At 39.8% G+C, this 27,102-nt stretch overlaps 1 protein-coding gene across 8 annotated transcripts in view; it reads right to left on the minus strand.

The window, feature by feature from the left end:
- Window positions 1-27,102, minus strand: part of DST (dystonin) — a 465,365-nt gene that overhangs the window by 278,942 nt on the left and 159,321 nt on the right. For all 8 annotated transcript variants that reach the window (XM_032778396.2, XM_075063729.1, XM_032778395.2 and 5 more), the window contains one exon: window positions 18,951-19,012. In XM_032778396.2, the coding sequence (XP_032634287.1) occupies window positions 18,951-19,012 (62 nt within the window). The remainder of the gene's footprint in view (window positions 1-18,950; window positions 19,013-27,102) is intronic.

Consider the following 27,102-nt stretch of genomic DNA (forward strand, 5'->3'; position numbering starts at 1 on the left):
AGTGGGGCTTGTGTGGGCTCAGGCTTAGGTTCTCCTTCCTGGAATCATTAAGTAATTTTTGTTGTCAGAAGAGGGTCACGGTGAAATGAAGTTTGAGAACCCCTGTTCTAAACAACTGAATTTCAAGATCAAGCATTACATTACTTCATTTTCTCATCACGATCAAACCGAGCTGGGGTCTACCAGTGAGTAAGCTCATTTATTTAACGAACATGTCTCTCAGCTGTTCTATCACTATCACTCTCAAAATAAATAATATTGTTGTGTCTGTCTGACACTAACAGTGTAGGTCAGGGACAAATATGTGACAGGGTCTCCTCAGCCGAGAGGATTTTCAAGGGGTTTGGGGAGTGCTATGCTGTGCTGCACATGTGCAATGCTTTTTATTTTAAAATAAATCAATATATGAACTTTGAGTTTTATTTTCCTTTCAAGATACCACAGTGGTTGGAAAAGGCCGATTCTTATTTCCTAAACTGTTTGCAGCAAAGGCAGATAATTTCGGGGGAAGATGTAGCCGCACTCCTGAAGAGAATGGTCCCACAAGTAAGTACATCCTCTTCCAGTGTGAAAACAGAGCTCCAGAACAGAGCAGATCCATTGTGCAGTATTGCCAGCCAAGAGGAATGGAGCAAGCTGGGAGGAGAGGAAAGGAACAGCATATCATACACACACTCCCTTCAACGCTACTCTGGAGAGTCACAGGGCTGCCCAGTTTATACGTGGGCTAATAGTGGGACCAGAACATACTGATGTTAATTTCTTCACCTCAGCTGCTTGCTCTTTTTCACTTAATAGAGAATATCTGTGGCTTTGTGTGTGTGTTGGCGGGGGGGGGGGGGGGGGGAGTTATTATTCCAGTCTATCTCCCTCAACACAATCTTGTTTATCTTTTACTGTCTCCTATTTCTTCTTTAATTTCTTATTTCCTGTGGGTTTGTCTCACGTGTGCCCATTTTACACAAATTCTGAGCCACCTTCTCGCCCACTGTCAAAATGCAGAACTATACAAAGTAGAAAGAGACAGTGTGGTCTACTGGTTAGAAAAAGAGACGGTGTATCAGAAGGCTCTTGTTTCAGTTCCATCACAGACATACTGTGCGGTCTATAAGGGAATTCACCTAAAATCTATGTACTTCATTTTCCCTTTCTCTTTTAGGTACAATTGCTATGCTTGTACAGCCCTTAGCAACACTAGTCTGCTTGCTATGCTGAAAGCTCTCTCAGACACAGAGCGCTTCCTCCTCTGGTGCCACAATCCTGAACAGATGATCAGAGGTAAGAACTGAAACCATATTATCCTTTTACCAGAAGGTGGCAATCCTAAGTAGGTATTAGACCACAGCTAAGGGAAAGAAGAGCACTTCTCAAGATGCAATTAAAATTTATTTCAATCACAACTAAAGCATGCAAAGCACACATCATGAACTGAGTCACCTGGAGAGGACAGACAAATACAGTTCCCAAAACTGCTGAAAATAAATAGGTGCATAGTTCTAGCTTGTATGCTGTAGTTTATCCTTGTACTTGATACATAAAGAATGTACATGACACAGTAATTACATCAAAAGCCAGTCATTATAAAACAGCAGGCTGCAATCTGGTATGTATACGCATTTTTTTGATGCGAAGAGTAGTTTGATTTAAATTATCTATGCAAACCCCCAGGCAATTTGAATCTAGCTGGAAAATTAATTTATGATAATGATATAATAAATATTCAGTGTTTGCCATGTAAACCAAATAATCACTCAGGTGGCTCTTTCTGAGAGAGAAAAAATGCGATCTTGCAAAGTAAACCACCTTTTCCAGAGTACTGTCGTACGTCTCACAGATATTTCAAATACAGTTTGGCATTGTTTATGGAGTGAATGTGGTAGGTTAAAGGAGAAAACAGTGAATTGAAACTAAAAATAAAAATGTAGATTTAAAATAAGAACACATTTCCTGAAAGAACCTGAATTATGGAATGGAATTATCTGGCTAAAAAAGTAGTTGAGGTGATTTTTAAGACTAGATGACCTGGAATTCTTTTCAAGCCCTGCTATCTACAGATCTGGAAGCAAAGTTAATATGGTTTCAAAACGTTTTCCCACTTTGCCAAAGGCAAATTAGATTAGAACTCAAGAAGTCAGAACAATAAGGGGGTGGTTTGGAAAAAAATGTGAACACTTAACTGCCACTGATATTTGGGTCCAAACCTACATCCAACTGAAGTTCAATGACTTCAGCTAGATCAGACCAATCATGCCCTCTCACTGTGAGACTCACAATATCTTTAAAGTTAATTTTTAAGGATTTAATCCTCAGTAAATTTAAATAACTGGAAAGACTCTCATTCATTTCAATGGGATTTGGATCAGGCCCTATGTGCAATTCTCAGAGTGTTAGTTCTAGGCAGCATATTGAAGTTATTCAGCCACAGCTTCTCTGAGATAAGGCTCACATGGACATTTACAAAGGCTACTATAATTACACTATTCAATTTAAAATGTCACCAACAGCCAAATCTCTCTGATGAGAAACTTGTGTGGCCTTTGCAGAAAGTTCCTAACATCATGTTGGGATTCCACAACTTCCCGGAAAGTATATGTCCTTAAACCGATTTCCAACCAAAGAGTAACTAATCACAACATTTATTATTACTGTTAATATTACTAACAAGAAAGCGCCAAAAAGAAACATATAAAAAACGTATGTGCCTCTTCTTATGCTGCCCCAAGCAACAGAGTGCAGTCAAAAAGCCAAAGATGCCAGCAGCACAGCAGGCAATTAAAGAGCATCTCTTTGATATATTTATGTGGGAGAAAGGTAAATCATTCAATCTGACATTGTCAATAAACTTAATATCCTGAATCATTTCAGGATCAGTGAGGAAACTCAGTGAAAACTCAGATCAAACCATCCCTCCAGACTAGAAGAAATTATTTACATATTGAAGGAGACCAGGTAATAATTGGTAATGCTATGAAATTGGCTGTGGCAATCCTCTATGAAAATTGAATTCACTAAGTTCCAAGGAAATTTTTAAAAAAGTGGAACCAAGTAATTTAAATACCGGATCAGAAGCCAAAGAATTGAATGCCACTACTGCAGAGAGTCATATTTCTTAAACACTGACAGTCAAGGAGCAGTAGAGACATTAGCTACAAGTCAACAGATAAATCTATTTTACATGAATTTAAAAAAGGAAGATTCAGACCCAAGTAATCTTCTTGATCTTTTACACAAACAAGGCTTATCATGCCAGGACATAAGGCATGATTTCTCTGTTTGTTTTTTTTCAAAAGCTTGCTGGCTGTAACAGGATCCTAGCTTTAAATTCAGCATGTAATTGTGGGAATATCACACTTTCCAACATTCTCCCACATGACTAGTTCGCTAGACAAGGCCTGATTGCTGCCTATCTACTATATGGCTTGCCCAGACTCTTCCAGGTGACGTACGAAAGTGCAGTTCAATATACAATAGTGCTGTTCTGTCCAGCTAGTTTACATTCCAATAGAATCTTAGCACATCTAAGATCCTTGCCATTTTCCATTACCATACTGAAGCTGTGCCAGAGAGAATCCCGTTTTCCAATCATCAACATTGCTCTTACAAGTGATTGAAAGGCTCCAAATTTACATTACTTTTAAAATTACATTTTGTTTTTACTCATTCCTAAACTAAACCTTTCCTGCAGCATAGTTAAAACTGCTGGCTGCACTCCCAGAACAGCAAACCCGGCTCTGGATTTCTCCACCATTGCAGGTGTCTGAGTGAATGTGATATGTGCACATTGGTATAGATGGCGCTGTTTCTCCACACTTTGCCTGTGTTCTGATCTTACATACAATAAAGGTGTTGAAATATACACATCCTACTCGCCAATCTGTTCACAAGAACAGGACAAACAGGTAGGGCAAAGGAGACATCACAAAGGACACGCATGCTCGCCTTTTTTCTGTATGCCTACATGCTGGCAAGCTAAATTGCATCAGTCCAATTTTAGACCTAGTGGCCTTGACAGTGCCTCTTTAACCTCACTTGTACTATTTGTCTATTCTAGACTGAGTTGGTAACCTATTTCCTAGTGAGTATTTAAAATACATAGAGTGGAAATCATTCTGCCTTAATTCCATATTTAAGAGTAATTTCCTAGCTATTTGACTCTGTCCCTTGTTGAACTCCTCAACAGCATGAACAGTTAATCTCATTCCACTTCACAAAATCTCACCATAATTTCAAATACTTTTACTAAGTATCTTTAAAATATTCTCCTCTACAATGATTGCAAATTCAATCTCGTCAACCTTTCTTCATAACAATGTCAGGTATGATCCTAGTTGCCCCAATTTACATTCATCTACCCAATGTCTTGTTCATCAGCAACAGTGGATTTACATTCTTCCTCCTTGTCAATCCATCACAGCATTCTTGCATAGATAGCTCAAGATTTTTCCTATTTACAGTTACCTCTACATCCCTTCCAGATCACTATACTGTCAGACTACTCCATTTCTGTGCCTCTCTCTATTTAAGATTGTTGCCTCCAACTGTATGATGTTGCATTTTCTCCATTATTCTGCATCTCTCTTACAAAGTCCTGTCATACAAAACATACAAATCCTTGTGCCTTAAGGTAAATACTCTTGTTCTATTTCCAACATTGATGCTGTTAGCAAATCTTGTTCTTACATTTATTTAGATTTATAAGCTGAGATCAGATATTCTCAGAGGCCCTAAATCAGCAAAAGAATTTAAGCATACACATCACATTTGGCAAGTGAGTAGTCAATGGAACTTATATGTGACTGTGTACAAGGATCATGCCGGATTAGGACCTTAGCACACGTATGATATCTGAAATGTAATAATTAAACAAAACAAAAGCTTTACCAATTGGCTCCATGTCAAAAAGACAGCTATTCCAATTCCCTAGCCACCTACGGAAAAAAGAGCCTCAGATCCATCTAATTCACATATCTCAAATCTTTATAAGTAGAGAGCTTGAAAGATCAACAAATTCAGGTTCTGTTGAACCTGTCGAGACAGTGAGTTCCAGAGTCAAAGTCTAGTAATTGAAAATGCTTTCTTGAACCTCATTCCATTTAAAGTCTGCAAGCTGCTCAGTTGATTTCAACTGCCCTGGTACTTGAGGGGGAGAGGTGGACTCAAACTGTGTAGAGGTTAGTAGGTCAAAATGAGCACCTGGAAATCCTGGCAACCCCGGCAGGCTAAACAGGACCATCATGTAAGTGGTTAGCACATTTTGCATTAGTTATTTATTGTCAACCAAATAACTTAAAACAATCATAATAATGTTCCCAAAACCAACCGCTGAAATACTCCATTTGTCATTCTTTACTTGCTGGACAAGTAGCAGTTATTATTGCTTTGTTTTGAGGTTTTACACAACAATCTCTTCCAACCTTTTTCTGCAACTCTTCACCTTAGCACATATGCTCTGATGTTGTAAATTAGCAAAAGTATTTTTTAAATATAGCACAATAATAATACATTCTAGGAATTCAAGTTAGTTAACAAGCATGCCAATTCTCTTTACAGTCATGATCCATTGCTTAGATAAAATCATGTAATACTGCTTACACATTCAATTTGAAAACTAGTCTATTTAAAAATCAGCTAAATGACGTCTCAATTACTACACCTGCCTCTGAACTTCACTGCCAATTTCTGACAATAGTACAATCACATTTTCCAATATTAAAAATATTTTTCTCTCCCCTCATCCTGTGTGAAAGACCCATTCATGTAGGGCAGAGGTTCTCAAACTGTGGTCCATGGATAGTTCCTTCTATGCTATGCACCTGGGTGGCCGCACACGAGAGACCACCCATCTAATCTGTGGAGCCGCGCAGGTGTGGCTCCATTAATTAGGTGCCTGGACCCTGGAGAAGATGCATATGTAAGGTGAGGTGGTGGCCTTGGGGTGGGGGGAGAATAGGTGGTAGGTGAGAGGGGGCAGGGGGTGAGAAGAGGGGGGTGGGAGGAATTTGGGACGTACTGGGCTGCAGCACCCAGAGAAAGGTGACTTTCCCCAGCTCCAGGGCTGTGGCTGCCAGGGAGAGATGGCCCTTCTTCCCAGCCTCAGCTCTGTGGCTGCTGTGGCAGGAAAGAGACCTCCCTCCCCCTCCCAGTCCCATTTTGGGGGCTGCCACGGCAGGGAGAGAGGGCACATTCATTACATTAGAAAGGTAAGACTACTGATATTAAAATATGAGTTGTGTGCTTTTATTTGTAGAACAAAAAAAGTTCATTATTAAGTTTTTTTTATATAGCACTTTTATCCAAAGTGCTTTACAATAGTTAGCTAATGGTACAAACAACATTTGGAAAGATCATTAAGTGGTCTGCCAAGACACTCAGCAATTTTCAAGCGGTCCGCAAAAAATATAGTTTGAGAACCACTGATGTAGGGAAAACTAACCAAAAGACTGTACAATGCCAACGTGAAATTAACTATACACAAAGTGTACAAAGCAAGCAACATGAACAAAGATAAGGGAAAGTATTTTTCTCATCTCTTTCAGCTACAGTAATCCCAGATGTTGTCTGTAACAAGAGTAGATAAAAAATAGACAAAAGTATGATTTTTAAGATAATGGTAGCCCTTTAATTGAATCAATTAGCAATTGTTTCCTGTATCTAATATCCAGGTTTGGGGGCATATGGTGTTTGTTTTGTTTTGTTTTGTTTTGTTTTGTTTTTTTAAAGGCAGTGGAAGGATCACAGACCTAACGGGCATGGGAGAGAGATTCTGAACTAGCCTCAACTTTGGTGAGTTGGACAAGTCACATACCATCACATTTTTCCCTTGATATAAATACTAGTAATTTTACAGGCCCTGGAAAAATCAGATCTATGAGAGGGGGGCTTCATTCCCTGGGAAGAACCTCACTGAATTCAGTAGGATTCCACATACGAGCAGACATCTGCCTGTGTGGACTTCACTGAATTCAGTGGGGTCTACTCATATGGATCCAATTGTGGGACTGGGGCCTTATTCAGTAAAAATACTCCCCTCCCCTTAGCACTTAATGTAGACTATGCAGAACCAAATGACTCTTCGCTGAGTATGTATTTACAGAAACTCTCATAAGATTATTAATTATTACATATACTACAGTAGAACCTAACATGAGCAAGGCAGTTTCCAAACACTGAGTAAGACACATTCCCTGCCCCAAATCCATAAAGGATTAAAATGCACTCAGAAGTGACAGTCTTGATTCCGATAAAATATGTTTTATTCTGGTATATTTTTATTACCTGAAGTAAATAAATGCAATGGCTATAAACCCATAGACCAAAGTGTTACAATATTAATTTAGGTGTGAGACAGAAGCATCCCACCAGATCTGGTACCAGCAGACTTCATCAAAACACCATCTACTTTACAAACAGTTCTCACTGAACATGAGGCATGGAGGAAGTATGCCAGAGCATGTACACTGGGTGACAGTGCAATTCTACCAGTGCTCCCAACTCATATCACTAATGCTTACAAGGCGCACCATTTTCTTCCCAGCAGGTGCACCCCCTATTGCCTGTTTCCTACCTCATAGTCCCTTTTTCAGATACTCAGCTGCATATCTGTTTATAAAGCTACTGTTAAAACCCCCCACTTAATCTCACATTTGGATTATCAAGCTCTCAGTATACACTTCACAATCACCTTTTCACTTGCTCATTTAATGAATACCTGCAGCATATTGATTATGAAGATAAGTGAAGTGTGGGATGCCATCAGGTTCAAGGATAGAACTGATATTTATTTTGCCCCTTTTAAAATGTGTGTTAGTCACAAGGGCAGAAAAAAGGAACATATAAATGGATTAATAAAGAATGTTAACCAAACGTTCAGGGGTGCTGGAACAATTTGTATGATGGGAGTGCTGAGAGCCATTGAACCAAACTGTAATCCTTGTATATACTGGAATCCACTTCCAACCAGAGAGTGCTGCAGCATCCCCTGCATCCCTAGTTCTAGAACCTACGCAAACATCAGCAGGTTTCATATTACAACCCAGCCTGTTGCTTTGGTGCTATAGGACATCCTAAGAGAAATAGTGGGATGGAAGATCACTAAAGTGGATGACTTAACTAGTGTAACAAACTATCTTTGCAGAGAGGAACTATGAGAATTCAATGTTTGAAAACTGTTTTGCCAGAGGAGGACTGCTGGATGGGGCCTATAATAGCATAACTAATCAGAAATGAATTGTTTAAATTACTAAACTGGAATGTTAATGGACTTCTATCAAACGCTAAAAGTTATGAGAACTGAAAAAGACGTAAGGCAAATATTATTACATGCCTAGACTGGACACTATTAAGAATTAAGCAAATACCACACTGACTTGAACGCAATATTTCCTATATATAGGGCCTGATACTGCATTCCTTGCATACCCAAAACTTCCCTTCACTTCCACAAGAGGGGTGTGTGTGTGTGTGTGTATGTATGTAAAAAATGCAGGAATGTGTCCATTGGGATATACAGCACAATAGCTAGGGCATTTACTTTTTTTAGTGGTATTCACACAGCATGAAAAAGCAACTGCAAAATTAGAAAATGGCTGAATACTGTAACCATACCTCATTTTTGAAAAGCTGAACAACACGTCACTTTGTTGAGGTCTACACAGGTCAAATATGAGGTCAACAGATAAGACTTTATTCTGGTTAAAGCACTTGACTTCAGTAGTATTTTTTCTTGGGAAATTAGCTAGACTTCTAATATTATTTGTCTTTCTTTCAAGTGAGATTCTTATTCTGTAAACCCAACCCATAATGAAGCTATATATTTACATAAGTTATTAGATATTCAAGTCATAGTGGGCACCCTTAAAAATTTAATTTTTACTTCTCCATGAGTTATAAATGTGTTTAATTCTGAGCCCCATTCTTCCCTTATGCTCACTTCTACAGTCACACTCGGGGTAACTGAGAACAAAAATGGGCCTTCTAAGTCTAGGAAATATAGCTGCGGAGTAAAATACTGTGGTATGGGAAATGTTAGATGTTTGATGTCACTTTGTACAGAGTACTGATATACCAACCTATACTACTCCCATCGGCACAGTTCACGCTGGCTCCAGTGGGAGCAGGATCAAGGCGGTATATTTCTAAACTAATAAATAAATGAGTAGTTATATTTGCATAGATCAGAAGTGTATAGATAACAAAGTATAACTCAGTGAATAATTTAACAATTAATTTAAAAACAACACTTAATTGCAGATGGTACAATTATATCTTATCTGTTAAAACCTCAAGAAGGTAAATAATTAAATTTTAATTAAGTTCCATGCTAACCGAGTCTTAATTGCAAATAATAAACTCATAGAAAAGAGAATGAATTAATAAATTAATATATTAGCCTGCTACAGATAAGTAAATAAGTGCTGAGAAAATAAGAAACAATTAATTTATATTTCAAAATGGTTAATTTAACTCCAAGTAGGAGTATAATTAATAACTGTACCTACTGAAACAAACATTCTTCTTTATAACAATGTAACTTTCCAAATTTCTCACTTTTCACATATATGTAGATAATATGACCTTCTCATTGGTCCGTGGTCTGGCATGGTCAAAATCAAATGCAGGTTGATTAGCCAAGACCACAGAATGGAAAAAGGAGGTATAGACAGACAAGTAATCCAGTTAATGAAAACTGAAAGCCACTGAGTTTCATTTAGCCCTTGGTGTCAATATTAAGTGGGATAGGGAAATCTTTCAAAGTTTCTGGAGAAGTCTTTAAGTATTTTTGGTGGAGAAGAATTTACATTCCTCTTCAAAGTACTGCTGTACTTTTTCACTTGGCCAAGTATTTTATTTTTTACACTAATTAGAGTTAAAAGGGAGAACCTTAGGTTATAAGGACGTTACTGACAGGATCTATAATCACATATCCATGTAATGGGTAGATTTTATGTTCAAAGAAACTGACATGACACAACAAAGATACCAGGCTAACTGCTATCTAGGAAACATCCACACAGCAGCTAAGCACAGAGCCAACAATCAGGTGAAAAAATATTATTTGAGCTGAAGGTTCTGTCCCATCAGATTTTAATCAATTACATGATATGCTTGTGCATCTAATATACATTTATTCATTTCTGTTAAAGCAACTGAGCACCTACATAAAAACAGTTATTAAAGAAAACAGTGACAAGGGTCATAAGACACTCAAATGGAGCAAAAGTATTGCACACTGTAGAAATATACATTTATTTAACACATTTCATAAGGCTAGCTAGCATCTCTCTTTCAGTCACTCCATCTTAATCCCAATTCCTAATTGAGTTTGCATATATTAAAGATGATAAAATTAACCTCAGATCTATTGTATAATTTTTATTTATTAGGAGTGTAGGCAGATGTTACTGATGTGTGTTATAATTTGCAGGCCTCTGCAATTCTGTATAATCTCACATTCTGAATCAGCACCTGGCATTCTATAGGAATGTCTCACAAGTATCCAGTCATCCTCCTTAGTATCTTCTACAATTCTAAAGATCTATCAACCTGCAATAAAGTTCTGAGGTTGCTCTCCATCTGCTTTTCAAACAGACATGCATTCTGTAAAACAAAATGGAGATGCTATTGATTTTACTTCTGAGTGACAGCCTATTGAACAACTAGGATACACAATGTGGTGATCAACTCTGAGACCAGCATGCAAATTTGCAGGGAAAAGTAAGAAAAAGCAAGGCAGACATGCCTTAAACCAATAACAGCTGATGACAAATTTGCTCAGGAACTTATTCTTACATTCTTTTCAGAGAAGATGGCATTCAAAGGGAAAAATTCCAGCCAGACAAGATTTCTGAAGTGAAGCTTAACTATGTAAAAAGATAAATTAATGCAAGGAAACTAAAACTTTTCTCCATCTGCCGAGAGGCCAGTAGGTCTTGCTGAACTATCCAAACATAGGAAAGGACTAAACAAAAATCTGAATTCTCAGCTATGCCCTGTAAATAAGTGGTGAGCATAGCTGGAGGGGATAGGCACAAAGAGCTATATGTGGGCTATCCATTCCTTCGATCAGTTTTCAACTGGTCTTATACCCAGCATAGTTTAGAGCAGCCGGGGGAGTGCTATGAATTATGCCAATTTGTAACAGTCCTCAAGAGGCCATTATGCTGACAGGGGTTGCCCGAGCACAACATGCTTAGGCCATACCCCCAACACCCCTGCAACATCAGCTGAGAAGAATCCTTATCTGCTCAGTTAGGGTAGTTTTCTCTTCCTGCTGCATAGCCAGAAGTCTTTCGTATCAGTTTTTTCCTCATGTACAGAAAATTAAAACTTGATTTTGTAAAATATGTTTGGAAAATGAAGAGCTATCAGATGGAGGTTTTGAAACATGGTCCTCAGAGTTCAACCAAAGCTGAGTGTGTTGGAAAACCCCAACCATTAAAATAAAAACAATATAAATATCTGTAAAATCAAAAGGTGAATGTATGTATTTATTTGGAATTTTCAAAATGAAGCTATTAGAAAGAAAATACTGCTGACCAATGTTATCCATTTCAATAAGCTGCAACTTGCTGTAGTGTACTTTCAGCAAGGAAATGTTTACATTGTATTGGAATGGTCCCTATGAAGCTAAATGTCCACCTACACATTCCATGAAGTCATTGATCCAAGTGGCCTTATACAATCCATGTGCCATATTAGGGGTATTAGGAACCAATAGAGTCTCATTTCTATTATTCATTCAGTCTTTGCAGCACTACAGACTGCTACTACAATCTACAAAGCACTTTTCTTTCTTTCTTCTGGTATGCTACAATGATGAGGTTTTGCAGAATTGTAGATTTTTTATAATTATGAAAAACAATCACAGAACAACTTTTATAAGTATATTGCGCAACAGGTACACCTGACTGTCACTAAGACCTAAAACAGTGATTTGCGGGACAATTTCTATCACATCTGTTTAGGGACAGTAGCTGGTATGTCCAGGATCTTGCTGATTGGTGCACAATCCATGGAGATCCAGGGGAAGGAGACAGCATAATTCTGTGCATCTAACAAATGACTACAGTCAATGATACCCTGTGTTTGGTCACATGGTAGCAATACTTGGGGATGTTGTGTTCTAGCCAGGTGGCAGACAGTTCCCATCCCAAGTGTTCTGCCGAGGTAGGAGTCCCACCCTGCTTCTTCAAGGATTGTTAAGAGCTACTCTACAACCTCTTTGTCTGGTAGAAACGGTAAGACTGAAATGTGTTTCATTTCTCTCTTCTTTTTTTTTGTTTTTTTGGAGAGGATATTTTGGAGTTCGTTATATGTTTGTGTTTCCTTTGAAAGTAAGGAGCTCTGAAAATATGTGTGTAATTGCTCTTTGCTATCTTACACGAAAGCCCTATTTTTCAATTCTTTGTCATTATTTCTGATGCTGAAACCCTGGAGCACCTTATTTAAAAATAACACATCTATTCTTGGGGGGTAGGTGTGTGTTGCTGCAGAATTTTTTTTCAAATATGTGTTTCAGAAAGTAGATACAGAAAGAGAAAGAAGAGGGGGAGACAAGGTGGTTTTATTCTTTCTTGCTTTTATCTCTTCCTTTAATCTTACTCTCTTCTCCTACCTACTCATTTTTTTCTTTCCCCATCCTTCTCATTTCAAGCCTGTAATATCACCCTCTTTTTTTTTTATTCTCCTCTGTGCCCTTAGACATCAGGGGCCTCGGAACCAACTCTCACTGAAGTCAGGAAACAGTCAAGTACATTGACTCTCACCCCAGATGCTTAGGACCATTTTTACAGATATCTGAGAAGAAAACCTCTTCATCCGACAAATTTAGCCACTTTGGTGTGTCAGTTGTTGACTATTCACTATAGAAAAGTAATGTGATTTAATGTACTACTCATTACTGTACAAAAGTCAAAACACCTTGTGATGTTATGAGTATAATATAATATCTCATTGAAAGGTGACAGGGCCAGAAAGAGTTTATTAACTCACCTCACGGAATGACCTGACCCATGGGTGAACCTTAAGAACTGGTTAGCAAGATATGTAAATGAATAGAGCTTTGAAATGCAAGTCTGCATTGTTAGAGGTAGAAGGGGAGGTGTTTGCTCAGGTCTTGGGATGCTGGCAAACAAGTCTTGTCTATTGCTATAGTTTAAAGTCAAAGATCAAAAAAGGAATATTAGCATTTAAGATGATACTTGAGTGAAATAGTATTATTGTCTATGTGTCTCTTTGAAGGTTGTGGTAACCTGTATCTGAACTGTTTAATGGATAAATTACTCTGTACTAATTGCCAGGATGTTTGGGAGAAGGAGTTAAGCCTATTGTAAAGGTGCTGAAATGTATAGAAGCCTGGGAATGATCCTTCTCATCTCAGATCTGTTTGGTTTCAGAGAGGAGGAACCTTAAGCACAAGGATTGAGTCCCCAGTCATTAACTGGAGTCACCTGAATCTGGAAATTGGACTATAACCTATGACTATTTCTAAAGGACTTTTGGCAACTACAAGCCATCTCTACTATGTATCTGAACCTCAAGAATTGATTCAAAGTCTGTATGTTAATGGATCTTTTAATCAACACTCTCTCTCTTTTCTTTCTAATAAATTTTAGCTTAGTTAATAAGAATATGGCTATAGCGTGTATTGTGGGTAGATCTAAGTTATATTGAACTGGGTATGTGGCTGATCCTTTGGATTGAGAACCTTTTCTTTTATATGATGAAGTAAGATTTTCAGGATATCATCTTGTTACAGGTAAGGTGATTGACAGGTGTGTCTGGACGGAGGCCTGAGGCTGGGCACTTTAAGGGAACTGCGTGGTTTAAACTTCTAAGTAACCAGTGAGGTACTATAGAAGCTGTTTTGTGCTGGCTTGGTAAATCTAAGTAGTGGAATAACCACCAGTGTTTGGGATTTGTCTGCCTGTTTTGTTTGCAGTTCACCCTGACTGAGTGACCTCAGCTGGCTCCCACGGGCAGCACCATCACAACCTGCTACGCCACAAAAATGTTTCAAGTAGTAAAAGCTCAAGACCTTCATCCAAATGTAAAGATTTCAGTTCTTTAGAATGTATGTCAACAGTTTAAAAGATAACATTTAAACAAAGCTCCACCGTTAGTTTTTAAATAGTATTCTATTCTAATCAGCTCTATCAGATTGATAATGCACTGAAACGAAAGAAATGTCAGCATTGCAAAATACTGAATGGCAATCCCTTTGGCTCTAATAACTGTGAAACATGTCAATGTTTTGAAAAGTTTACTTTACATTTGCAATTAATATAATTATTTCATTTAGGAGCCTAGATCTAAACTATCTCAGGCCTTTCTGAGGTGTCTATCATGGTAATATCTATGTCCCTAGCTCAGCAAAGCATTTAATCACATGCTTAATTTAAGCACGTGCTTAGGTTTTCTGCTGAATAGGGATGGGATTACTCTCAGAACCTATCCATATGGAGACAGTACACAGCAAGTCTGGGGGTATATTTACAGCTGACTAGCGTGCCAAGCAGTAAGTCAACATGTGGACCCTGATGCTGCGTGGCAAACTACGGCACTGTACATTCACATCCCAGCTTGCCACACACTAACGGCAGGTCTACACTAGAAGTGCCACATTGGCGCAGCTGCACCGATGTGTAGGGGTGAAGACCGATGCAACTGTGCCAATGTAGTGTCTCCTGCCAACACAGCGCTGATGTGGACAGTGCTTAGGCCACTGTAACTTGCGTCGCTCATGGGGGTGTCTTTTTCACACACCTGAGCGATGTAAGTTAGATCGACTTGAGCGGTAGTGTAGACCTGCCTTAAGCCTAAATGTGGACAAGCCATTAGGCTTAAAGTTTAGCACGGGCTTAGGTGCTTTGAATCCAGGCCTAAGTGCCAAGATTTTACATACCTGGACATAATTAAAGGGACATTGATTCCCATTCCCTACTTAAGATCCCACCAAATTTTAAGGGATTTCCATTGGATAACTAATAACAGGGTTTTGATGACAGTGGGAGGATCACACTTTTGACTTACTCACAGTGAATCTGTTTCGGATGTACACTGAAAGTGTGACATTCCACTAAGGACATTCTGTGAGAAGGACAGAACAGGTTAATTTCTCCTGGGGAGAAAGGAGGAGGAGGAGGAAAACATGGCAATAAGTGGGCAAAGGAGAAGGGAAATGAAGGAAGAAAGGAAGCAGCAAAAAGAAGGGGAAAAGGGGAAAGGAGAAGATGAAGAAAGGTGTGGCAAGTCCCCTAACTTATCGTCAGGATTCCATACCACTATCACACTCAAATGCTTCTCTTGGCCTCCCTTCATCTTCTCTTTTCTCTCTTTTCAGTTTGAATTACTGGCCAACACGGCAACAGATAAAGTATATATAGCGAGCTTCTGCAACAGATTATGGAAGGTATACGTACAAGTATGTTGTACTGAATTCAGTATAACAAAGCTAGAAACTATGGGTCAAACTCAACCGTAATGCATGAGCAAGTACAGCTCTCTTGACTTCACTCAAGATGCATTCATATACGCTACCACTACATTTGGCTGTATTTCCTTCACTACAAAAGATGTCCTTAATATGTTCTTGGGTCTGTGCTGTCCTAAAAGAATGTTTTATGGCACTCTTTATTTTTATATCTTCATGCAAGCACTTGCCTTTAGAAATATTGGAGTAAAAACAGAACTTTGATAAATTTGACCAATTTATCATCTGAGTTAAGAAGGAGATGATGTCAGAAAGTTCATGTGAACAGAAAATATATAGGCAAACATTGTATCTATGTATATTAAGCATCCTTTGCTGTAATCCTAAAATGAAATGAAAATGAAGGGCAGTGATACAAATGCATACAGTTAGTCACCTGCAGAAGTGTTTGCAAGATCAAGGCCTAAGGCCACTGACCTCACAAAGGCTCTCAGTAGGACTAATTGGGTCTGCTTATCCATATCCCTTTGCAGAAGCAGGGCCTAAATCACTTCAAATTTATCTTCCCAAGAGGTAGTTTATGAATCTCCAAGTCATTAATCTTCCCACAAAAGTACTAAAACAGCAACAGGAAAGAAAATAAAAACATACTATGTTTTTGGCTATAATGGTTGTGAGTGTTCATGAATGCAATGAAAGAAGAAAATGCTTTAATTGAATGCAGTTACTTCAAAGGCCCTGCTAACAAACCTCACAGGGACATAGCATGTGCTGCATCTCGTAAGAGGCACAGCACAGGGATTATGGGGATGCAAAAATTGATTTATAACCTGATTCTGGGACTGCCACCTCTGGATTATGAAGATTCCTTTGTCTGTCTCCAATTTATCCTTTCCTGTGCCATGAAAGGGGCAGCACAGAGCTGCATATGGCAGCCTTACACTGCTTCTGTACTAGGGGAATGTTTCCCAGTGGGTTCCCAGAACCGTTATGGCCAAAGATGTGTACAGGGGCCGAATGGGGCCCCGTATCAGCCACATTTTTTTTTTTAAAATACAGCCCTTAACTCTGTTACCGTTGACATCTCAGATTACTAAAACTGAAATAATTTTTGTAACCTACGCTATTTGATTACTTTGTGCATTTCTCTCAGTTTGGTCAATTAAAATGGACTGGTCCATTTCACTCTTGTTTATAGTAGTTGGCCTCAACCTACCACCATTGAAATCAGTGGCAAACCCGAATAAACTAGATCAGGAGCAAGACTGGGTCCAGGCTCCCTAACATGGCTCTCATGACGGGTGGTTTAAGGCTTCAAAACACTGCAAGTGAATGTTCAGCTAAAGAAAGAAAAACACTTTCCACTATTTCTAGCCTTATTAGCTTAGACTAAAACCTTATTTATTTAAATGTTATGTTTACAAAATCCAAATCTGAGGTTTTAAACTTTAAGGCCCATTTAAAGCGAATGATACAGTAGGATGTATTTAGTTACAATTTCTGATAAACACTGGTTTACTAGATATTGTAAATACAAACAGAAATGACTTTAAATTTTTGTATTAAAGGACATTCTCGAAGAGACCCCAGATATGTACTCTCTCCTTCGTCACCCCCCATACAAAATTAAAACCATATCTTTAAACTGTATCTCTAGTACAGAAAAAGATTAACAACCTCTGAAACAAGGCAGCAATTATCGAAAATTATATGGACAAATGCGTGGCAGTTAATCAGGGGGATTGCCGTTTTGCTGCCAATTGTTGGCAGTCTGTTACTAATGTATGTTGGGGTTGCCTAGACCCTGGGACAATGGGCACAATTCTTATACGTTCATATACACAATGAAATCACAGAAGGGGGAGTAGCCACTCTGCAGCATGCTGCCCCTTCTCATTAGCTGGCAGAAGTCCTTCTGCAGGGACACATGCTCATTTGGCGATTTCTGGGGCTGAGGTGTCAGAGTGAATGGAGAGCTATGGAGCAGCTGCTATCCAGAGCACGTTTCCTTGGAGTCTGGCACATCTACAAGCAGCAATCCAGCTGCAAGATACTGTTGGCATGACCAGCATTCACTATCCCTTCATGACTTCTATCCCACTCTACTCAGGAAGAGGTAGTGCACAGCTGCAGTGGGGAAGCTAATGACAGAACAGCTCTTGAGGGAGTCACGGTGCCAGGAAGGACTTACAGAACAGCTCAGAAGAAAAATCTGCTCTGAAAGAAAGATTGGGTCCCACAGGATTTTGATCAGATCTTATTGTGGATCTTTGGACTCTGCTGAGTTGCCAGGTTGCTCATTTGGTGGGAGGTTGTGTGACTCAATTTTGTTAGAACATACAAAAAACAGAACTCTATTAGGATTCAGAGAGTTTCACGTGTTTAGATTCAACAGCAGGTTTGGTTTCAGTTGCCTCTTCTAAAAACTCGAGGAGCCCAAGTGAAAAAATGTAAAGGGAATCGACTGCAAGGATTAGTGACACACTTCCAATTCTGCAGCAGAAAGTGTCTAAATCTCCTCCAGTACCCTCAGTGCAGCCACAGCAAAGAGATGACAAAATGATTAAATAAGCCAGAAAAATTTAGGTGATAATGTTTCACAAAATGTGAACATAAGCAAACCTTTGCAATGGTGTTTCAATATAACACTTACTGATTAAACCTTAGTTCTGACAGGTTGCAGATACGTTTTAATTTAACGAAAGCAGCAGAGAATCCTGTGGCACCTTATAGACTAACAGGTATTCACCCACGAAAGCTCACGCTCCAAAACCTCTGTTAGTCTATAAGGTGCCACAGGATTCTCTGCTGCTTTCACAGATCCAGACTAACACGGCTACCCCTCTGATACCGTTTTAATTTAATGTGACTCACACATGAATTCAACTTTGCCTTACACTACAAGCAAAGCAAGTTACATGAAACAATCACACAATCTCTTCCTCCAAAGAAATGTCTGAGCTAGACGGTTGGCAATGAAACAGCAGATTGAATTTAGAGCTCAAGGACAATGTTGTGAAGGTGAACTCACAGCCTTCAATTCTCCGTTGACTAAAAGCTGCACATGTTGCTAAAATGATATGCGCTGTCCCTGGGGCTAAGTTCAATGCTGAAAAAATATTTTAATCTTTAGAAAGCATTTATTTCTAAACCATGAACAGCACATTGATGCTGGTCCAGATTCATAATGCTCAAGGACACTTCCCTCCTCACAAATTAACCAACTTAGTTCCTTTTCCAAAGAATACTGAATCATTTTAATTTCATACATAAACACTCAAATAAATCCCCCTGCCATCTGAGATTCTAGCACTTAGGGCACATGCATTTTCTAGGACCCAAAAAGTAAATAGCAGTGATGCTTCACTTTCTCCATTAGCCCCTAAAACTTCAGAATCTTCCTCTCTTGAAACTTATTCCACAGCAACACTATTACAGTCTCATATCAAATGTTTAGTAAAACCCACGTTCACCCAAGGTAATATTCCATGCCATTGGTATGACAGAAACATAAACTGACCTTCATGAGGTGCTGATTTATCCATTTTGTGAAGGTTTTCTTTTGTACTTTGTCCCGCTCATCTGGGGAAGGAAAAAGGGGAAAAAAAGAGTTTTCAATAGCTCTAAAAATAATATAGCACTGAAAAAGGTTCTGCATTGCTGCTTTTATTAATATTTACAAATAAACACTCTGGTAATGTTAGAAGAGAGAAACAATCTGTGAGACAGATACATGAACTAATTTAAGTGGCACTATATATAACAGCACTGTTTTTGTGTATAAATGTTCTTGCAATATCTCATTTTAGTACAAAATATTTGCTTAGGCCAAGTCAAAGTAAAGATTTTTGTATGCAAAATATCAGGTCTCCTCCTCAGTAAGATCAGCATGTCTCCTCCTGTTCTGTTAGTAATGCTATCAGGAAGAGCACTCCCCAGAACAAAGATTTTGGCTTTCTATTCTCAAGGTTCCACTAAAGGGATTTGGGTGCATATAATAAAAGCCATGACCACTTGGGCTAGGCCCTGTAAAATTTAATTAATCATTAAACCATTTGCCAACAGAAAGACTATTGACTAGTTATTTGACATCAAAATACTTTTTGATCGTGGGAGCTTCCTGTTCCAATATGCAGGAGAATGAGGCGCTTTCATTTAAAGGTTGTATAGTCTTGAATTCTTCCACCCCTAAATGTGGGCATGGATGTTCACTATACTGGCATGAGGCTCCAGCTGCCAATACTTTCTTAGGTGGGAGCTGTTAGCAGATTTCCCAAAAAGACTGCGGCAACAGGACAAAAGCAACAGAATAAAACAGTAAGATTTTATCCATTCATGGAAAGCATGAATAGGCACTTCCAATGGTCACATTAAAGAATCAGGATCCTTTATATTGGGCTACAAAGGAAAAGAGGTATGTGAGTGGTGAGGAGGGTTCCTAAAAAGATAGATAGCAAAAACAAACTGTTCAAATCTCACTTTAATGTTTGCTCCCTTTCATATCACTGATCAGAATAGATTTCCTACAACTATGCACCACCCCAATCATTGACTTTACCAACCAATACAAAATAGAACTAAAATCCAAGCAGAAATCTAATATGAGCTGCAGACTCAAACTCACTGTGTAATCACTGCAGACTCAAACACACTGTGTAATCACTAGACAACATTATTCTAAATTTAAGGTTAGATGGCCTCAGCAGGCCTGCAAAATGGAGAAGGGTGCCAGGAGCCTCTACCTCTTTTTGCAGCCCCTGCACAAGGTAAGGACACAGTTGTTACCCTTGTTATAACTTTCGAGAAGTGGCTGCCCTCTGACAAAAGATGGGTGAAGCAGTAAAGCTGCCATCTCATGCATCAACCACTGGAGCTGGCTTACTATGGGAGAGCAGGCTGCACAGCGGATATGTTCCAACTGGACTTCCCCTTAGTGTAAATTGGTTCTGCGCCATATCCTATTCAGAGCTTGACATGATCTAATTTTACTTTTGCTAATGTAAATCTATACTGACTTCAACTGGCCATGAAACAATATGCAAATCTGAGTTAATTTTAATTACATGATCTGAAATTTTAGATCATTGGCTTGATTTTCAAAGAAGCTGGGCACCTTTAGTTCCCATTGATATCAGTGGGACCTGTGACTGCTCAGCAACTCTGAAAAGAAAGCCACATATTAATAAATAACAAGCATAACCCGATGTATACAGTGATGACAATCTGCATATTGTAATTAAAAAAAAGGTAATAATTGGAGATATACCAATCTCCTAGAACTGGAAGGGACCTTGAAAAGTCATCGAGTCCAGCCCCCTGCCTTAACTAGCACGACCAAGTACTGATTTTGCCCCAGATCCCTAGGTGGCCCCTTCAAGGATTGAACTCACAACCCTGGGTTTAGCAGGCCAATGCTCAAACAACTGAGCTATCCCTCTCCCCTTTAGAGGGAAATAAAATGTATATGTATGGCAGGATCTCTCTCTTTTTACCCTGAAAATAATAAACTATACAACTGAAAAACAAGGAATCAGATATGTTTAGTTTTACTACAGCTCAGACCTTGACTTGCAAATTATCACCTCAATTATCTTCTAGTCTAGGGAACGTGAATCCTGTCTAGAAATTAGGAGACCTGAATTCCACTTCTCACCGATAACATGATTTTCAGCAAGTTATTTACCTATTTGTGCATCAGAGTCAGGTTATACTGGGAATCATAATATTTAGCCACCTTTGTAAAGCGTTTTGAGATCTTCACATGAAAGGTGGCAGAAAACTGTCAGCTGGTAAAGACACGAAAAAGATAGAGGCAAACAACTTTAATATAGTTTTGGTAAAGACCAACCTCTTCAGAAATGCATTTAACCTGCCTGATCTCAAAACAAAACATAGCAAACTAGGCATACTGTATGCAATGATTAAAGACTATGACAACTTTAAACACTGTGGTATAAATATAAAATTCGGAAATGAAACTCAACCTACTGTATGAAAGTCTCTAAAGAGTGATAGCACTTGCTCTTTCATGATTTCTGAGAAATTTCTCAGAGTGTAACAGCTCTGCTATGCTACCTATTGCAGGTCTTATAACTTTCCTTTCCAAAGCAAACATGCTACTATAAGTCTGGAAAATGCAAACCATCGTAAATACTGTACTACTAACCCATACAGCACATTAGTTCCATCAGTTTTGTATTCCATTCCTCCCTATGTTTAAAGAACTGCCCCATCATTCTTTAGGAAAACTTGCAGATAAGTTCCCGAAACTTCACTTTCAAACGTCAAAGAGTTTCTGTATTTTCTTGGTAGGAAAGGGAAGTCAGAGTGACGACTGAGGCTCCTCCCGGCAGACGGAAAAGTAGTAACTCCCCCTTTTTAAACAAACATTAGCAAACATCCGTCCTGACTGCTGTTAGAGCAGGCAAAGTACTAGCCCTATGCATTTCATTCATAAGAAAATGAAATATATCACATTAAATATATTTTTCTTATTTTAACTTTAAATTTGTAATTACAAATGAGAGTTCAGTTTGCAAGCTCTTCAAAGCAGAGGCCGTGTCTTCCTGTACATATGAACAGTATCTAGCAACATGTGGAAGCTACCATACTATAGATAAATAATAATTCATTAATTAAACGGAGTTTCTGCAAATTCAGCAGTTCTAATGGACAGACTTTTCCATGTCCTCTCAATAATCAGGCATATACATCCACAGCACCGCCTGAGTTTCTATGCCTGAAAGGCTCCTCAGTTTCTCCCTTCACAAACTCCAGGAAAAATTTCTACAGAATGAGCCAACCAACATTCACCTTAACTATCCCAAGCAACAATGTACTAGTACCTTGTGTAGATTTCACATCGAGATATCTGTAAAAAATCCAGATTTTGCAGTTAAAATGCATCTGATCATCAAATTCACTAATCCATAAAGATAAACTCAAAGGGCCAGATCTCTTAGTCTGTTTATAAACAAACTAGGGAAATGTAACCTAGATGGAGCTACCATAAGATGGGTGCTTAACTGGTTGGAAAAGCGTTCCAAGAGAATAGTTATCAGAGGTTCACAGTCATGCCGGAAGGGCATAACGAGTGGGGTCAGTTCTGGGTCCTATTCTGTTCAATATCTTCATCAATGATTTAGATGATAACATAAAAAGTACACTTACAAAATTTGTGGATGATACCAAGCTGAGAGGGGTTGCAAGTGCTTTCAAGGATAGAATTAAAATTTAAAATGATCTCAACAAACTAGAGAAATGGTCCGAAGTAAACAAGATGTAATTCAATGAGGATAAATGCAAAGCATTCCACTTAGGAAGGAACAATCAGCTGCACACATACAAAATGGGAAATGACTGCCTAGGATGGAGTACTGCAGAAAGGGATGTGGGGGTCATACTGTATCACAAGCTAAGTATGAATCAACTGTGTAACACTGTTGCAAAAAACTAAACATCATTCTGGGGTGTATTAGCAGGAGTGTTGCAAGCAAGACACAATAAGTAATTCTTCTGCTCTATTCCGCTCTGATAAGGGTTCAACTCGAGTATTGTGTCCACTGCTGGGCACCACATTTCAGGAAAGATGTAGACAAATTGGAGGAAGTCCAGAGAAGAGCAACAAAAATGATTAAAGGTCTAGAAAACATGAACTATGAGAGAAGATTGAAAAAAATGGGTTTGTTTAGTCTGGAGAAGAGAAGACAGAGGAGATATGATAACAGTTTTCGAGTACCTAAAAGGTTGTTACAAGGAGGAGGGAGAAAAATTGTTCTCATTAACCTCTGAGGATAGGACAAGAAGCAGTGAGCTTAAATTGCAAGGGCTCTTTAGGTTGGACATTAGGAAAAAATTCCTGTCAGGGTGCTTAAGCACTAGAATAAATAGCATAGGGAGGTTGTGGAATCTCCATTATTGGAGATTTTTAAGAGCAGGTTAGACAAATATCTGCCAGGGATGGTCCAGATAATACTTAGTCCTGCCATGAGTGCAGGGGACTGGACTAGATGACCTCACAAGATCCTTTCCAGTCCTACATTCTATGACTCCATCCCCAGGTACAGCAGTGCAGCTTTCTGCCATCTCTCTGCTCCATCCCAGCTGTCACAGCAGCTGCCTAGGACATAAACAGCCCCTGCTGCAAGTTAGAGTAACTTCCCAAGAAGCTATCCCACTAGCAAGGATCAACCCCATCTGACACTTCCCAGAATACCCCTGATGCCAACATAGGGAGAAGCAGCTGAGGATTCTGCTATGTGTTAAAGACCATGTGTTAAGACAAGGCAGTAGCGTAAAGGGCTTACGAGAAATCACGTATCTGATCCTAAATAAATATTCTATATGAGAAACACCGTGGGAGAGCTGCAGAACTGAATTAATTGGCAAGGCATACAATATCACAGCACTTTGTACCCTTTTCCAGTCACATCCAAGAATGCATCCAAAATGAGAGTTGTAGTACCTACTACAGAAAAAGGCGAAATTTCCCTCTCAGAGGAAGATTCTGAGTTAATCCAGGAGATAGCTTTTCGTAAATTACAACATATTCTGCATGGCAGGCCAAGCTTTCTGACAGGTTGTGATAATTTATCCGCCAAGCTTTGAACGATGGGCCAAATAACAAATTGACCCAGAATCTCAGGCAACCTGGACAACACCTTGGAAGAGTTGGACAGAAGGTTTGTGAACCAGGTCTGATCGGGGAAAATAAGTATGATCAGTCCTATATTTTCATAGAGTCTTTGTAATTAGAAGAGGTGAGGAGGACATAGCTAAAAAGTTCCCCTTATCTCTATTTTTCAACACTGGCTAAAGAATTTCTCTACCTTTTTCTTCATTCTACTGATGAAGAGAGACTGAATCTCAGTGTACCCCTGCCCCCCACCAGTCACAGATCTGCAAACAAAACCCCAATCACTTCCTGGACAGCTCCTTGCTTTGCTCAACCATTCTGCTGCTGTACGGATTTCTTCTCCCCTGAAGGAATGCTCAGATTGACGGCAGGGGCTTCTGCATTCATCCAAGTGATGTAAAGAGCTCTGATTCCCCTTTCTCCCTTATTTGTGTATGACATCATCCATTTTTTCTGCATATACAACCTTGATTTCTAATTACATATATACATATTACAGCCTGGATTGACTACAGGAAAGCCTACGACTCAATGCCACAAACGTGGATCTGTGAATGTCTGGCGCTATACAAAGTCAACAGGACACTAAGGACCTTCCTCAAGAACTCAATGGGACTATGAAAGACAACAATGGAAGTCAACTCAAGGCACCTTGCACAAGTGGCCATCAAGTGCGGCATATACCAAGGTGATGCACTGTCCCCGCTGCTGTTCTGCATAGGCTTAAACCCCCTCAGCCAGTAATCCAAGGATGGATACGGGTACGTTAGGAGTGGAATACACGAGCCACTCCCTACATGAGATACATCAAGCTGTATGCTAGGAATGAACGAGATCACTACGTCGTATCCATTCAGCGCGATATCAGTGAGGATATGGGTGTCATTCGGATGGGATAGTGTGCCGATGGTAGATGAGAGAGGCAGAAGTGTCATATGGGGTGGAACAATCAGCCAGCTAGAACTATAAGACTAGCACAAGTACAGCTATGGCGTCCACAGTATGGACCGTGAGGACGGCAAGGAACAGCAACATCAAGTTCAAAGGAAACAGGTCCTGAGAGCCAGTCGTGGGCAAGAAACAGATATCCAGCCTCACGATACGCCTGCTGTGAGTGCACGCGGTATGTGAGTGCCAGGGCATGGGTGCGAATGTGAAGCCGGAGCTCCTTACATCCCGGAGGTTTCCCCCAGTCAGCCAGGACTGTTAAAGCAGTGGAAGAAGGCGGCGGGGCTGGTGAGCGTCAACGCCCTGTCCTGGACGAACCCGCGAACCAGGATACATCAGTAAAGTGGCCACCCAAGATGAGCTGTCGAGAGACTGAGGGCAGCAGACATGGGAGGAGACAAGAGAAGTGCATGCAAGACAGACTGCTGGGATGTCATCCAAGATAGTGAGGTGGCTGCTTGGAAATCTACCATGGCTGGAAGGGCTGGAATGAGGCCTATTAGGCACAGACGCAGCTGGCACCAGATCCATTGAGAGGGTCTAACCGCACAACTAGAAGGACCCAAGCGTGGAGATGTGCAGAGAGACTCAGGACGTACCAAACATAAGTGGCGGATGTATGATAGGCGGACAGGCAGCATAAAGAAGCGACAACCAAGTGGCTGGCTTGTGTACAGCATCGTGACAGTGTATGGCTAGACCTCCCAGAACCAGATGGGAGATACGCAGAAGGTGGGGAATAGCTGGGCTTAAGATTTGTGGGATTCCAGATCCGACGGACAGGCGAGGTACTGGCAATCAACCACAGACATGTCGGTAAAGCAGACCGAAGGACATGGTGGGTGATGATCAGCGTGCAAGTGGACAAATCAGGAGAAGGAGATGAGAAGTAGGAGAGTACAGGGTTGAAGGAACTAGCGAGGAGTGGAAGTGAGGCCAAGTGGTCAGTGTGGCAAGAGCTCGGGCTGTGAGCTAGCTGCGTGAGGTGCATCCACGAGCCCAGGAACAACATCAGAGCTCTCTGTCCAGAAGAGTGCAGTGCTAGGAACAGCTAAGATACTGCGCAGAACCCTCAAACTCCCAGGCCTCTGGTAGAGGACCCGAGGTTGAGGAAGACACATACCACCCATAGCGGTGAGAGGGGAATTTTAAATATATATATATATATACACACACACACACAGACACATAGACACACAAAAATATTAAAAGAACATTATTAAAGTTGCAAATTCAAGCACTCAGAAGCTAGGAAATTCCAGAATTAAGGTTGCCTGTGCAAGGGGCATAGGACCCCTGCCTCATTCAGTGCTCTGCTCTGAAGACAGAATTATTAATTTCTGCATAGGTTTTTCTAGGGTGCTCATCACTGTAGTATCTGAATGCTTCACAAACATTAATTTATCTTTGCAACACTTTTGAGTGGTGAGGAGGTATTATTACTCAGTTTTACAGGATGGGAGGTAAAGTACAAAGAGATTACAGTCAAAAGTATCCACTCTTTTGAGATGCCCAATTTGAGACACCCAGCATCTGGTATTGTTTAATACTTCCCATTATTTAGCACTTTATACTTTCAAAGCACAGCTCTCACTGAGTGTGAATGCTCAGCAGTTCTTCGAATCAGACCCCAGAGTATCAACTTGGGCACCAGAAAATGAGGAACACAAAATTAGCGACCACCTGTGAAAAGTTTAATTTAAGTGATTTGTTTAGCATTACTCAGGAACTCCATGGCAGAACCAGGGGTAGAATCCAATTCTCCACAGTAGTAGTCATGAGAGGTTTCAGAGTAGCAACTGTGTTAGTCTGTATCCACAGAAAGAACAGGAGTACTTGTGGCACCGTAGGCCTGGTCTACACTGGGGTAGGGTGGGGGGGGTCGATGTAAGATACGCAACTTCAGCTACAGGAATGGTGTAGCTGAAATCAACGTCTCTTATTTTGACTTACATATAGTAAGGAGATATATATACACACATAGAGAACATGAAAAGATCTGAGTTGCCCTACCAACTCTAAGAGGCTAATTAATTAAGAGAAAAAAACTTTTGTAGTGTTAATCAACACAGCCCATTTCACACAGTTT

This window comes from Chelonoidis abingdonii, chromosome 3 (assembly GCF_003597395.2).
Source record: "Chelonoidis abingdonii isolate Lonesome George chromosome 3, CheloAbing_2.0, whole genome shotgun sequence".
In the NCBI taxonomy this organism is placed as follows: Eukaryota; Metazoa; Chordata; order Testudines; family Testudinidae; genus Chelonoidis; species Chelonoidis abingdonii.